This window comes from Carettochelys insculpta, chromosome 6 (genome assembly GCF_033958435.1).
Source record: "Carettochelys insculpta isolate YL-2023 chromosome 6, ASM3395843v1, whole genome shotgun sequence".
NCBI lineage: Eukaryota > Metazoa > Chordata > Testudines > Carettochelyidae > Carettochelys > Carettochelys insculpta.
This window is the reverse complement of record NC_134142.1, coordinates 63,379,231-63,395,172: the sequence shown is the minus strand read 5'-3', so window position 1 is coordinate 63,395,172 and position 15,942 is coordinate 63,379,231. Positions and strand designations below refer to the sequence as shown.

General features: G+C 44.3%; 1 protein-coding gene across 1 annotated transcript in view; it reads left to right on the top strand.

Annotated features, from left to right (window-relative positions):
- LOC142015382 (cytosolic phospholipase A2 zeta-like) overlaps window positions 1–15,942 on the top strand; it is a 60,147-nt gene that overhangs the window by 29,384 nt on the left and 14,821 nt on the right. The window contains exons 6-13 of the mRNA XM_074998862.1: window positions 545–673; window positions 3,936–3,976; window positions 4,526–4,568; window positions 5,459–5,525; window positions 7,566–7,735; window positions 9,732–9,845; window positions 13,335–13,372; window positions 15,348–15,483. Of these exons, the coding sequence (XP_074854963.1) occupies window positions 545–673; window positions 3,936–3,976; window positions 4,526–4,568; window positions 5,459–5,525; window positions 7,566–7,735; window positions 9,732–9,845; window positions 13,335–13,372; window positions 15,348–15,483 (738 nt within the window). The remainder of the gene's footprint in view (window positions 1–544; window positions 674–3,935; window positions 3,977–4,525; window positions 4,569–5,458; window positions 5,526–7,565; window positions 7,736–9,731; window positions 9,846–13,334; window positions 13,373–15,347; window positions 15,484–15,942) is intronic.

Sequence of the window (15,942 nt, the reverse complement as noted above, 5' to 3'; positions counted from 1 at the left end):
CATTCTTTTCAGTCTGCTTCCCTTCCCTCCTTTACTCTTTGTTCTGCCTCTTCCTCTTGCTCTGTTCCTTCGCTCCTTTTAGACCCCAAGTCTGTGACTGGAGGGAATAAGTTGTGTATTTGGCGGCTCCAGTCCCTACTGATACTCCTTTGCATTGTATAGATGCCTGCTGTTGTGTCCACCAATAACCCCACCTCCTCAAGTATGTTATATGTATAGTGACCCTGGGTGTCCTCCTTTCTCCAGTCTGAGGGATTTGCAAGAATAAGTAGAATCCATGCAGAGGTTTGGCATTTAACAGGGACATGCACAACACAAACTTAGTAGGGGAAATGAGAGGAGGGGACTGGACTTGATGACCTCTTGAGGTCCCTTCCCGTTCTAGTATTTGATGATACTATGTTTTAGTTGCTTGAAAGTAAAATGATAGAAGACAAAGGAAAAAATGACAAATGAACTAAAGAATGCATCTTTTTCCACTTGAGGCAACAACAGATTTTATTAGAAGATTCTTACATAAGATTTATCACTTCTCCCATTGCAGAATATCCTGGAGTTCACCTTCTATGACAAAGACGTTTTGCTGAAGAGTCACGCTGCCTCCATTCATTTTGATGTGGGGAATATTACCCCAGGGCAAACTTTGAAACACACTTTTGTGCTAAATCCTCAGGTGAGGCTCTTCTATCTGGCTTCCAAGAGGGTAGAAAGCTAGTGCAGGTGGGAATGTCTTATAACCCAGCTCCTTTGCTCCCTGGAGAGAGAAGTCACAGACAGCCCTATCTCAGCTGACCGAGTGCCATCATGCCACTGCTCTGACAAAGGACTTACTGGGAGCTTATGATCAAGCATTTCTTTTTTGTTAGTAGGGAAGTACTTACATGTTACTGTCACCTCTAGTTTACTGCCATTTAGGATTTGTAGCCACCGTTTCCCTGTATATTTAGCTCTCCAGTAACACAACTGAATCAGGAGGGAATACATCCCACCAGATGATGTGCATAGACAGAAGGTAATCTCAGCTATGTATCTCTTCAGATCAGCTGGATTTAGCTTCGTGGCAAAGGTGCCACATTTTGGATTTAGGGAGGTGGGATACCCCGCCTCCGTACCATTAGCGCTCTATGCTAGCCTCAGGGCTGCACCTGCTCCCTGTTGGTATCAAGGTGTTCTAATAGAAGCAATTTAACAGATAAACTGAAAGGAGATTGTAAATGTAGAGTAAATGTGAGATTTCCTATCTTTGTATCGGAAGATCATCTCAGATACTAGTGAAGCCTGAGTGTAAAAGATACCTCTGAAAAAGTTACAGAAGAATGGCCATAGTGGGTCAAACCAATGATCCATCTAAGTCAGTATCCTATTTTCCTATAGTGGACTGTGCCAGATGCTTCAGTGGGAGTAAATGGAACATCGTCATCTTCTAGTCCCAGTTTGACAGTCAGTGATTTAGAATCATCCAGAGCTCATGGGATTGTATCCCAGGCCATCTTGGCTAATAGTCATTGATGAACTTAGTCACCATTAATTTATCTAATTCTTTCTTGAATATACATAAGCTTTTGGCCTTCACAACAAGTTCCACAGGCCACCTGAGCACTGACTGAAGAAGTACTTTTCTTTTCACTAAACTTGCCGCCAATGGATATCATTAGGTGACTCCTGGCTCTTGTGTTATGTGAAGGGGTAAATAGCAGTTTTCCATTCATTTTCTTCTCACCTTGCATGAATTTATAGACCTCAATCATATCTGCCCTCAGTTGTCTCTTAACAGTGTGTCTTTCTAATTTTTCCCTATATGGAAGTGTTCCATATCCTTAATGATTGTTGTTGTGCACCTCTGTACTTTTTGCAATTCTAATATATTTTCTGTGAGTTGAAGTACCCAGAACTGCAAGCAGCATTCAAGATGTGGGCGCGCCATGCGTTTATATAGTGAAATGATATTTTGTCTGTCTTACCCTTTTCTTAATGACTCCTAGTATTCTGTTAGCTTTTTCTACCTGTTGCTGTATATTGTGGCTAGTTCTGTGAATCTGCTCAGTCTTTGCCTTGAACAGTAACAGTGAGTTGACCCCACAAATTTGTATGTATAGTTGAGATTTTACTTTGCAATGTGTATTACTTTATTCTTATCAACATTGAATTTCATCTGTCATTTCCACTATTTTGTGAAATCTAAGTCTTTGCAGCCAACTTTGGACTTAACTATCTTGACCTATTTTGTGTTATTTGCAAACTTTTCCATCTCAGTGTTATAGTTTGGTGGATTTACTGCCATGGTGTCCACTTGGGTCTCTGGCTTCAGACCAGGCCTGTGGGTTTAGGCCTTCATCTTACTACAAGCATTTATCCCTTTTTCCAGATCATCAATGAATATGTTGTTCCTGTACAGGCCCTTGGAGGATCTGGCTATGTACCTTTTTCCATTATGAAAACTGGCCATGTATTTCTACTTTTTCTTTCCTGTCTTTTAAGCAGTTACTGATCCATGGGTGGAATGCTTACTTTGCCTAAGAGCATTTGGTGAGGGTCTTTGTCAAAGGCTTTCTCAAAGCCCAAGTACACTGTGTCCACTGGATCACCTTTGTCCACTTTTTTAAATAAATTGTGATAGATTGGTGAGGCATGATTTCCATTGACAAAAGCTGTGTTGACACTTCCCAAACATATTGTGTTCATCTCTGTCTCTAATAATTCTATTCTTCACTATAGTTTCAACCCATTGGCCTGAAACTGAAGTTAGGCTAAAAGACCTGTAAATACCAGGGTTGCCTTTATAAGAATTGGTGTTACTTTAGCTATCAGAGGCTGGTTTTGAGCAGTAGGCTGCGTTCCACAGTAAGTAGTTCTGCAGTATTATATCAGATTTTCTTCAGAACTCTTGGGTGACTTAGGACTGTTTATCAGTTTGTTCCAAAAGCTCCTTTACTGACACTTCAATCTGGAAGAGTTCTTCAAGTTTTTCATCTTAAAAATAATGTATCAGGTGTGGGTGTGGGAATCTGTCATGTTGTAGGAAGTGAAGAATGACAAAAGGATCCGCTTAGCTTTTTGCAACTATCTTGTCTTCCGTTAGTGTTCCTTTAGCACCTTATTCATCCAGAGGCCCCATTATTTTTTGTCATGCTTCCTGCTTCTGATGTATTTTTGTTTTGCTGTTGAATTTCTCTGTGCCATGCTAGTTGCCTACCTAATTATATTTTTACATTCAACTTCCCAGAGTTGATGCTCTTTTCTGTTTTGCTCAGTAGGATTTGACTTCCAGTTTTTGAAGGGTATCCTTCTGTTTTAACAATCTCCTTTACTCTATAGTTCAACCAAGGTGGCGTTTTTTCAATCTCTGACAGTTCTTTTTACTTGGGGGTGTACATTTAATATGAATGTCTGTTACGTTGCTTCTTCAAAGTTGGCCTGAAACTTGCAAGCATTTCCTTTTGCGACTCAGAGGGGTAGCCACATTAGTTTGTAGCTTCACAAATAACAAGCGGTCCTGTAGCACCTTAAAAACTAAAAATTTTTTTAATTGGGTAATGATGTTTCATGGGTGAGACTCACTTCTCACTAAAGCTCATTACCTAATAAATAAATTTATTAGTCTTCAAGGTGCTACAGAACTGCTTGTTACTCTTGTGATTCTTTCTTCCCATATTGATTTAAATAAGCTTCCTCACTTTTGCGTACAGTAGTTCCCCTTTTTGAAGTGAAACGCTGCTTTAGAGGATTTTGTTGGTATCTTCCCTCCATCCGCATCCTGGTCAGGTGGTTAGTAGCATATTCTTATGCTACACACTTATTTTTCAAGTATAGGATTCTCTAGATAGAAGTTATCGTGGAAGGGGAAAAATCGATTGGGGAAGGTCTGGAGCTATGAAACGTGCTCTGCAATGTTCAGTTCACCCATTGTGTATTTGATCTCTTTGAAGGAGAAGGAGGGGAAAGAAGAATTGGATATGGAATTTTCCTTAGAGGAAAGGTGAGGTTTCTTCCAGGTGTTGCTAACTGTAAATCTAGGTTGAATTAACCCTTTTACAAACTACAGTAGTACTTCAGTGCACTCGTTATATGGGGAAATGCCATTTATATGTGTCCAGGAGGTTGCTGCTTCCTCAGCTTGAAGGATTTGTTGAAGTGCTGCTCTGAATAAGTCACAATCTTGGTGTCTTAGGTGTACCTAGGTCAGCTAAATCCAGCTGAGTATTTCACAGTATGTATTCCAGTGTCTCATTGCAGTATGTCTGGATGACCGATCTTCTGTTCAAATCCTTCCTCCCTGGGTTCTGGCTGTCTTGTGACAAGGTGGGAGAATCCAAGGCAGCAGTATAAAATGAAGCTCATATTTCTCCTTTGCCAGTGGAAAACTTTTTTTGGACATAAAGGAAGCATTTGCTTCAGTATCCTATTATAAGTTATAAAAAGTCTATCGCAGTTTAGGTCCCAAATGCTGTGAGTTAGAAGAGTGAGGTGATGGTATTTTGTAGCTAAGGAACCAAAGCTCATTCGTGTTATCCCTTCATTTCCACAGCACAGATCCTCCCACTGAGGTCATCACCAATGGAGTTCTAGTGGTGAGTGGAAGATGTACTTTTGCTTATATGATAGAGGACTGTTGTTTGGTATGGTTGTGCACAGTTGAGGGTGCCCTGCTTTCCACGTTTCCCTTTTGTCGCTTCCCTTCTTGTTTCTCCCTTGGGGAAACAAAAACAAACTCTCTCTCTTTGTCTGCACTTGTAGTGACATTTGTCACTTCCCTACATGGTGTCAGGTGGGTATATACCTGTGACTTAAAGTACCAAAGAAGAAACCTTATCCCCATGAGCTGAAGAATAACTCCATTAGCTGGTAGCAGTAATGGCTGTTATATTCTAGTGGACCTACCACTAAAAGGTGACCTGACCCACTTTCTCCATATGTTACACTGTCACCTGCAAGCATTTCTTGCAATTGTGTATGGCAGAAGAGTGATTGTTTTCATTGTAGAGTGTTTGTAATGGGGCAGATTTTGAAAAACTGTTTCTGGCAAATGTGTATATGGTAGAGGGACTATATCAGATGTCTCCCAGTGCTGAGATACACATTCTTTCCAGGGAGGACAGTAGTGGTACATCTGACTGTTCACATCTCTGTCCTCCCTTTCCTGCCCCCTTTAGAAACAAACAAGCTTAGGGGCCAATATCTCCAGGCCAGTTTTACTTGGCACTGGTTTAGGTCAGAAGCAACCACGAATAAGAAGTTGGAGGAAGGTGCTGAAGCCATAGTCATTTTGAGCAAAGTAAGGAGATTGGTGCTCAGGGGAAATGCTCTTCTGGGATGTGGGAACAAATCTGTGCTGAAGGGAGCTTGGTTTTGTCCTTGGGTGATTCATCTGGGATCGTAGAGATTAGCAGTAGCATCAGTGAGGAAATGAACACATCTTCCAGTCAGAGTTAAGTCCTCACAGCCCATTCTTTTCACATAGGCTCATCCCTGCCTGCGGGTCCAAGGCTCCATCAATAAAAGCGAGAAGACCAAATGGATAATACAGGGTAGGCCTTGTGACAGATATGGATAATGAGATATGGCAGTTTCCTTCAATAGCCTGGAAGAACCTTATTCAATAAAGTTTGTATCTTTGGAGACCATTCTATTAAATGCAAAAGTTAGGTAATACTGTATTGAGGACATTTGTCTGGTTGACCACTTTCAGTGTGGTCAGGATCAAAAGCCAAAGCTGTAGAAAGGAAAGACTGAGCCATTCATGGCTGTTATGAACTTGTCATCACTGAAAAACCTCTTTACAGAAGTTTAAAGGACTAACAACTAACAACGCTCTCTTGCTTGAGTTAATGGGTGATTTCTGTAAAGCTTATTGGCATGCATGTAGGTTCCTTTATTGTTTTTAGTGTGTTTTCTCCATAGTGCTTTCACTTTAAGAACAAATGTGCTGACCTAGAAAGGGCTTTGGGATAATTAACAACAATGGACAACTGTAGCTATTCACATCCATCAAAGGGAAAGCTAAGTGCAGATGCCAACCTGTTTGTGGTGCCTGGCTTTCTGGGGAAATCAGTGTAGTCAGGAAACTGTGCAGTCTGGAAAAATTCAGATCTGAAGTGAGAGAAATGTGTTCTCTGCTTAAGTGATGACCGTTTAGGAGCTGCGAGCCTAGCAAGGATGCACTCAAGGGACCAGAGGGGTGAATACAAGTGCTGTTGCTCTGAACTGTGATAGATCTGTTCTTCCTTTACCATAGCCATCCATTTCTACAGTTGAGAGGCAGAAGATAATAATGGGGAAATGCACTTTCACTTAGTATGGAGTTCTATAAGAAACATGAATATGGACTGAATAGGACCTTTAGGAAGTCTGTCTGGTACATTTCTAGCTGACCTTTTGTTCATCTGGCTAGCAAAAGACCAATCCTGGCTTTCATACAAAAGGAAACATGTGAGAAGGATATCTGGGACAAACAAGGTTAATTCTGTAGATATTCTGTGAAGTAACACTACTCCCTCCTTGCCAAATTCCCACCTCACGCTTACTGAGATGTGCAGTCCTGGGGGGCACAGCTAATACACCTAGGCTGTCATTGTGTCTGTACTGGGTGGTGATGACCAGAACCTACAACTGGAAACCAGGGAACACATCTGTTGTGATCATGAGGGTTAGCCAGCAGCCTGGGAGTAAAAGAGTTAATCTCCTTAGCCAGGTGGAGTTGGCTATAGGAAAGTAGGTAAGAATTGAATTTTTTGGCTCCTCCCTTTTTCTGTCCTCTGTTCCTTCTTCTTTCCAGCCATGAGGGAGACAGACACAGAATATCTCCCTCCAAGAACAGGCCCTTCAATCTTCTGTAAGTAGGGCAAAGTTTAGATAAGTCCATTAGGCTTTATTTTATGGTGGCATCTGATGTCTGTGCACTTTTTAAAAATGTTCTTTCTCTCCTTGTAACTAAATTCTAGGCCCATGATGGAGACTTCCCATGTGTTTTACTTTGACTCTTCGATCTAGTCATGAGGCTTGCAACACGAGTATTGTTGTAATAATAAAAGTTCTCTTTCTTTTTATTAACCTGGTATTGGTTAATGTTTGTGTCCTGGTTTTTACTTTTGGGGCTGAGATTTCCCAAGTAGTGTCTCCCTGGTTTCCTTATTATTACTTGGGTGGTGGCAGCAAATTTTATCCCCCAAATCTAAGGCTTTTAGGAATTTGGGGGGGAAGTTTATACCAAAACCTGGTAGATAAGGTTTTAGAGGTACTTTTGCTGGCCCCCACTTCTGCATTTGTCTTGCTAGAGTAAGGAAGGAGCCATGACATGGTGGCGGTGGTGGGATTCAAACCCATGCTTCTATGGAGACTGGAGAACATTACTAAGGTGCATATGCAGGTTTGACACCTGCTGATGGTCAGTGGAGAAGCATTACAGTCAGGGCATTGAGGAATCAATGTAAAACTTGTTCTGGGGTGTGTGGGAGATTGAGGCATTAGTCACTTGAGGAGAGGTGATTGCAATCTAATATATTAGGGATTTCCTCTTCTGTCTTTATGCTCTCACTTGTGTGGGCTGAACCTCTCATTTCCTTATTCAGAGAACTGTCAGGTCAAGGTGTCCGTACCAGGGGCCTTTGAGAATCCATCATCCACTTTCTGCAGTGCTGATTCAGAAGAGAGAAGGAAGATCCCATTTGTCTTCTATGTAGACAGAGAAATCTGCCCAGAGCTGCATGCAGAGCTGCTGCAAACGACAGCCATCCTAGAGGTGAGAAACAGCATTGTCTAGAAGCTTAATCCACTAGCTGGGCAAATCCATTCAGAAGTCAGGGCTTTGGCTCCTGAAAATGACACTTGGATCCTGACTTATGTTCTGTCTGTAATGATTTCATGTGCTACCCCAGCTGTTTAAATAGAGGCACAGTTGACATAACTCTGAAATGTGTTTATGAAAATAAGTCTGTTACGTTAAAATAATTATTTGTGTATGGGTGGTGGATGAATGTATGGCTTGGGGAAGCAAGCTCCCCAACCCTGCCCTTTTTACTTAAGGTCCTGCCCCTTCTATGGCCACCAGAGCCCACCCAACCCCAATGTAGCCGCTGGCCCCCATCCTACAACCCCAGGCACTGTGGCCACTGACTGGCCCCTGTCCAAGGCTAGTGCTGTGCTGACAGGCACTGTGGCCCAGCTGCACAATCACAGGCTTTCCCGCTCCAGAATGTCAGACAGCTGCACAGCTGTAGTGTTCCAGCCCCAGAGCACCAGATGGGTCCCAGCCATCCTGGCTTTGGAGCACCAGGGGGCCAGGAAGTGCAGGTTTCACTGGAAGACCCAGTCCAGGCCAATCCATCTGCCAGTCTCACTGCCTGTACAAGAGCAGGCTGCTGCAAGCAGGTTGGAAGGGGCATCTCCTGGGGTGGATAATGAGCGGAGCCACCAACATCTGTGTGGGTAGACAGTGCCTTCCCTTGCCCTCATTAGCTGCCATCCATGTATTTATATTAATTGTTGGATGTGAGAAGGCACAATAAATAATTACAGGGTGGGCCTAGTCATTCTGACTTTTATTAAGCTGTCCCAACACTTCCTGTTAACTGCCCATGATATTCAATAATTGATCTTAAAGTGGCCATCTTCTTAAAAAAGGATTTTGCCACAAGATTACAAAGGGAGACATCTGAATTGGGACTCCTTTCAAGTGTGATACATTTTACCCGCAGCTTAACAGAGATCTCAATTATCTTAAGCTTTAAAAGGCAATTTCCCCACCTTTGACCTTCACAGGAATGGCAGCCATCCCACTAAACTTACTACTTCCACAGTGTCCTATTAATGATAGGTGACTCTCCCCTCACTGTATAAACCCCGTATTCTTATTTTGCTCCAGATCTGAAGAAGTGGGTCTTACCCATCTTACCCACAAAAACTCATTATCTAATAAATAAAATTGTAAGCCTGGTACTAGAGTGAGCAACCTGAAGTGTGGAGACTTGGACTAGCTAGGTGAGGAAACCAGAATGGGGTGAGGAGCCAGGAATGGGAGACAAGCAAGCTTGGGACAGGTTAGAGGAGACAGGATAGAAGGAGTTAACCTTGGTGTGAAACAGGATGAAAAGTTCATGCCTATTACAGCAAACTCCTCTCCAAAACCTGACGTAGATTCCTGAGGTTGAGTCTTGCCATTCCTGTGCTGTCAGCAAATATTGTGAAACCCTCGCTGGTAAAATGTCTCCCCCCCTCTAGTCCTGAGCCACAGGGAGGGTGACAGTCTATTGGTGCTATCATTTCCTATGTTAGCTCAAGTGGCAGCAGTCTGTGCTGTGTATTTAATGGTTTCAACCTGCCAATGAGCAACTTAGGCTTATTAAAGGATAAAAGGAGCATAGTCAGGCTTCCATTAAAATCAAAGGAAAGAGGACCATTAGTTTCAATGGAAATAGGATTGGACCTTCATCTACTGCCATGTATCCTGATTCAAAGGACAAGCTTGTTTAGTTACTAGTCTTTGGGAATGTGTTCGCATAATGGTTCACTTGTGCGAATTGGGTAGGTCAGAATTCTTTATGTAACTTCAGCCTGTGATTTTTAACTTATCAAAATTAGTGAGGTTTTAAGGAGGTGATACTGGCACATCTTTTTCCTGAAATATATACCTCAATCTGAACAGTGATAAAATAGAGATGTTGTTACTGGGTTGCTTCTCTAAATGAATACAAATAGTTACTGTTCTCTGTATGTAAACCAAGTGTTTTAATTCCTAGGAGGGATGGAGCGAGGATCTGAAAATGCACACTGCACGTTTAGGGAAGGGATCAGTCTCTCTTGGAACACTACCTCTTGGACAGAACGTTGAAATTAGCATTCCTATAGGAGAGGTAATAGTCTTTCTTTCAATGCACATGTTTTTCTGGGGTGTGGAAATAGTGCACTAAGTTAAGCTTTGTGCCTCTAAGCTATACAGGTTGAATCTCTCTCATCCAGAACCCTCGAGAGCTGACTGTTGCCAGATGAAAGAATTTGCCTGACCATGGGAGGTCAATATTGTCTAGCACATTACCAACACTTTCCAGTGCTTACTGGGCTATGTGAAGACTATTAGGGGTAAATTTCAGGTAAATAACAGCACAAAACATTGAGGCTACATCTACACTAGAGCCCTACATTGAAGCAGCCTATTTTGAAATAGCAACATGAAAACAAGCAACTTTGACGCGTCGTGTCTACACGCCCTCCGGACCTGGTGCTGTCGATGTTCAACATCAAAGTAGTGATGCGCTACGTTGAAAGGGGCTGCGCTGGATGCAGAAGCTGTGCATTCACACACACAAGTGGCCCATTTCAAAATAAGGGGCTAGGAAAGCCCACGGACAGGGTCACAGGGGAGGCTACCCCTTCTGGAGCAACAGCAAGCCACTCCTTTAAAGGGCCCCTCCCAAATGCACTCACACTGCACAGCACAAGTCCTGTGTTGGTGACACTAGCCTTGCAGACCCTGTGTCCACAGATATGGATGCCTAGCTGCAGAAGCAACAGCTGAAAGCCCTCCAAGCTGTCTCCTGCTGGGCAGCCATCCAGCAGCTCCTGACAGGGGAGCTCTCCCCATGGGCAGAAGGGGATGCCCCAGACTACTGGGTCCTCCTGCTCCCCACCCTCTGCCCGGTGCTCCGTTGAGTGGTGGGAGCACCTGCTCATGGGGGAGTGGGACTATGACCAGTGGCTGTGGAACTACCGCATGTGGCAGCAGGTCTTCACGGAGGTCTGCCAGTGGCTCACCCCTGCACTGAGGCACCAGGACACACGGATGCGATGCGCCCTCACCATGGAGAAGAAGGTCACAATTGCTATGTGGAAGCTGGCCATTCCAGACTGCTACCACTCCATGGGCCATCAGTTTGGTGTAGGCCAGGCCACATTGGGGGATATTTGATGGAGGTAAGAAGACCTCGGCATGCACCCACTGAGGGGTGTGGGGCCCAGGTAGGGGGCCTGGTGGGGGGGCATCGCGCACCTTGCACACCCTCATGGGTGCCCATGTCCCTCCCCCGCATGTGGTCTGTGCGCTCAATGCCCTGCTGCTTCAGAGGGCCATCTGAGTTGGGGACCTCGTCGCAGCTATCGTGGGCTTCACCGCCATGGGGTTCGTGAACTGCTTTGGGGCCCTCGATGGGACTCTCATCCCCATCCACACCCCATGCCACAATGCCGGATGCTATTTACAGGAAGGGCTACTACTTGGTGGTCCTGCAGGCCATGGTGGATTGGTCAGGGGGCCCAGTGAATGCCACCCTGGCCATCCTTGGTGGACCCCTGCGCACTGCCACACTAAAAGTACACGTAACATGGTGGTTTGGGAAAAATAAACCTGAATTCTTGTTAACTGATCAGAATGCTTGCCTCTGATTTTGAAACAATAACAAATATCACAACTATGTACATGGTGGGGGGATAACTATATATGTGAGGGAGACCATGTGGTTGGCCAGCTGTCGGCCCCCGTGGCAGCGGGCCTGTACTGGTGCTGGTGGTACCCCCGGGTGGTCGTGGTTCAGGGATCCAGGTGAGCTGTCTGGGACCACAGATGGTGCCATGCTGTCCTGGCCGTTGGACAGTGCGGCTGCAGAAATGGGGGAAAAGAGAGGGAGGTCGTGAATAATGAGCCCTGCCCCATGGCCCAAGCCCCCTATTCCTCTGTGGGCATCTGCTCCCTGTCCCCATGCCCTGTCAATGTGTGTGGTGGCCCTGTGGGTGGCCCCTTGGTGCGGTCGGCCCCTTCCCCCTCCTTCTGGGGGGCTGGGCGCTGCGCTGTCCATGGGTGTGGGTGCTGATGGGCACTGGCAGCTGTGGCAACATCCCAGGGCCATGGTGTGTCCGGGGTCTGCTGTGGAGTTGGGAGGCCTTCGGTCACGTGTGGTGCCCCCGCCCCATGCCCTGGGGGTGTGTATCCTGTGGGGTACATGCCTGACAGTCCACTGCCATGGTCAGGGGAGGCCCGTCAGGAGGATGCCTGGCTGGAGCTGCAGAAGGGGATGTCCAGCACCAGCTCCCCCTCCTTGCTGGACCACTCCAATGGTGGAGTGGGACAGTCTCAGCTCTGGCATTGTGGGTGCGGGGCTGGCCTCCAGTCCGAACTCCGACACGGTGTTGAGGACGGCCAGCGGGGAGGAGGTGTCCTGGGGGGTGACCCAGACCAGATGGCTGTGTCCTGTGCCTGGGCTGAGTTCTGCCGCAGCTCCTTGACTTTACTCCAGATGTGGTCAGGAATGTGGGCAGAGTGAGCCCGGGGGGTCAGGCCCCCGGTCAGCTGGGTGAATGCTTCCACATTCCACCATTTGCTCCCTGTTACGTGGAGCACCTCCTCCTCACCTCAGAGCCCCAGCAGATGACAAAGCTTGGAGTCTGTCCAGGAAGAGCCCTATTTCTTGCCTCACTGGCTGGATGTCTGGGAGACCTAGAATGGCACAGAGGGGGGTCCTGGGGGCTTGCTGGCTGCCATGGCCTGTCTCTGGGCCGTGCAGGAGCACCACATGGCATGGCTACTGCCTGCATGGTCTCAGCTTTCTGCTATGGGGTTTCTGGGTCCATGTGGCTTTAAGAGCCACTGGACGCAGAGATCATAGAGTCCTGCGGGGCTGGACATCACATCTCCACCTAACAGCTGATTGCCACCATGACAGGCCCTGCTATTTCGAAGTAGTGGGAACGGATCATCTACACACTTCCTAATTCAATATTAGATGCCAAAATAGGCACTATTCCCATCTTCTCATAGCGGGTTTGACGTCTCCGCACCTAAAGTCGATTTAACTTTGAAGTAGCGCGTGGCACGTGTAGATGCGGTGAGTGCTATTTCAAAGTTGCGCCTGCTACTTTGAAGTAGCACTCTAGTGTAGACGCACCTTCAGATTAAGGAGCAGCCAGAAACAAAGCACAAGTTTGGAAATGAAAATATACCCGACATGGCTATAATTCACAATGCAAAGGTGATACAAACTTATAAACAAGATTTGTGTACTTAGCAAATTATAACATTTTTGAGGATACCTCACATGGCATATCCGGTCAGATTCCTTGCAATTTTATAATATTGATATGGACAATATCATAGTGTTCCACATATTCCAGGAAGCCTCACCATACACTGTTGTGCTTCCTTTAAGGTGCCGTTATTGCTAGCTGTTCTTGCTTTCTTAATCTATAATAAAGGCCAATCAGACCAAAGTATAAATTTTGTTTTATATGGCGAAAGCATAATATGACCTATTTTTGAGAGATTTTTATGGTAAGCGGTGGGAATTCTTCATGCTTCCCGGGTGATACCATCTGTAAAACTATGCTTTGGTTCAATACTTTTCCTTCTTTTCCAGGAGCAAGCTGTGGATCTTAGCGTGAAGGTTGAAGAGAGGTAAGTTAGATACCCAGAAATTCTGAAAAGAATAAGAAAATACTGTTCTCTTCTATAAACTCTCTTAGTCGCTGTTTTACCTGTTTCAGTCACACTTACCATTCATTTTAGTTGACTACCTCAAGTGAAAAAAGGTACCTAGTTCAGAGGACATTTTGTTCCATTGTATCCATTCACTGGAACTTTATTATGTTTCCCTTGTATTTGAAACTCATTGTATCTGTGGCGTAGGTCATGGTAGCACTTGGGAGGGGCAACCACCACAATTTTAATTGCTAAATGGGGTGTTCCCTCATGCCCCCTCCCTGTCCCTTAGGGTAGTCCTTCCTCCCTCCCCTCCTCCTGCAGGTGTTAGTCATCTATGATCTGTGGGCTGAGAAAAAGAACTGCAGTTCTAACAAACTTGGGACTGAGCAGTGAAGAGTTGCTTACTCAAGTCAAATCTGAAAAGGTTGCTTCAAATGATAGTTTATGGACTTGTCCCAAAACTAATGCATATATGAGAAGGAGCAAGAAAGCTAAGCACTCTGTTCTGAACAGGACAGTGTGTCTCAGTATTGATAGATATTTTTCCAAAGCAGGACATACTCCTGAGCTATTTTAGACATGGTCTCAGGATGATATAAGCTACACATCATGCAATTTAATACGCATGTAAAATGTTTCCAACCTGCTGAACGTTTATGAATGTCCTCTAACCAGGTATTACATCTGATTTTTTAAAGGAAGTTTGTTGCCGTTCTTTTATATATATTAATGCTTCTAATACTCTATTGAGATGCCTGGGCACTCGGCAAAGAAGTCAGAGCCCTTCTTCAAAGAGCTTATGGTGTTAAAAGACAAAATGCAAAGCAGGGTTGGAGAAGGGGAAAAGATAAAACCTAACAGTGAAATGATTGCACAATTTTGCAAATGGAACAATATTTGTCATGGCTGATTTTCCACCCTGGTACTTTGAGTGTAGTTAGTAGGGGCCGGCTAGCCAAATAAGACACTGCTAGACTCTATCTCTGCCGTTCCAAGAGAGAGAAGTTTCTTGATTGCAGTTTTCCCTGAAATCAAATAGTAATGGCTACCACCAAGTGTACAAAATCCCCTTTCCAGGAGAGAAATCACTTGGAATTTTTTCTCTGAGGGAAAATCCCCCCAAACTCCATTTCCCAAGGACTTGCAAAGAAATAACAAGTACACTGTTCCCCCTACTCCAAAAAAAAAAACCAAAACCCCACTCAGGGAGCTGTGAGCTCTCTGGCAATGTGTCTGCAGCCAGACACACAGTTTTAACTCCCTATATGACAAGAAGTACTTGTTAACAGAGAGAAAGTATTTTTACTTTTAAAACACCACTATCTTTGCAAGCATCATAAATGGGTTGGTGTTTCCAAAAAAAAGCCATGAATTCAAGCAAAACACAGGGATTTTTGCTTGGGTCAGATTTTTGGTTTAAGGAGAGAACAAAAGGAAAAAATAGCCAGCTCAGGTATAATTTCCACACAACCAAACAATGAACAGAATAAACCTTATGCAACTACTTAAGCTTCTCTAGTCTTACTTTATGATGAGCTCAGGGGATCTGTTCTGGAAGAGCTCATTTCTTCTCTTCTGTCCCTGGAGAGAGAGACTACTTTTCTCTATCTCTGTTTTCTAACAAAGGCGATGCTGCTGTGATTCACTTTCAGGGTTGAATTTTTTTGCTTGCACCTCTTGGCTCTTTGCCACTTTTCCCCAAACCCTTTCTCCCAGAGGCAGTTTAGCTGAGCCCTTTTCTAGCTCTCCATGTAAGTTTTGGCTTTCCTTTGAAGCTCCCATGACTAACAATATTAGAACTAACTTTTGTTATTTTATTGATGCTTTGCTTCTAACTGTTCCCTGATCTGTATTACATTTATCTAAAGAGCTTACATTTTGCCCTTTGACTGTATAAACATTTTTCTCCCTGTGTTCACTCTTATATTCCTCTTGCTTGTGGGAGTAGCCCTCAGGATCTTGATGTGCGCCTCAGTTTTGAGCTCTGTAAAGGGGAGAGAGAATTTTTGGACATGAGGAAGAAAATATCTTCTCGGGCCCTAAAGATGATACTTGGTTTGCCAGAGGAACCCAAGAAAGATGAGGTATGAAATTCCTTTTTTAGAGATCTCTGTCCTTTGTGATTAGCTTTATGGGGTATTAACTGTATAGTCAGGGAACCTCAGCTGAATGGGAAAATAGAGTGCAAACATTCAGGTTTTGAAAAGGTAGTTCAGCATATGAGATGCAGAAAAAACAAAACAGGTGAAAGCTCTTTGAGCTGCGAAGTCATTTTTTTTTCCTGTACTAAATGGGTGATCATACTCCAGGATAAAATTACCCAGGGCAAATCAGCAGAAGATTTCGACACAATGGGTTCAGATTTTTAATGCTAGCAGTCCTTTCATAGGAATACTTGTCCAGCTCACTATCACTCATTTTATTTTTGTTTATAAAGACAAATATCATGAAATGAAAATTGAAGCCAAATGATCTTGTGTGTGTAAGTAATGTGGCATATTTAAATGCATTTGTTTGTATAGCCTTTCATTTTTCTATTTCTC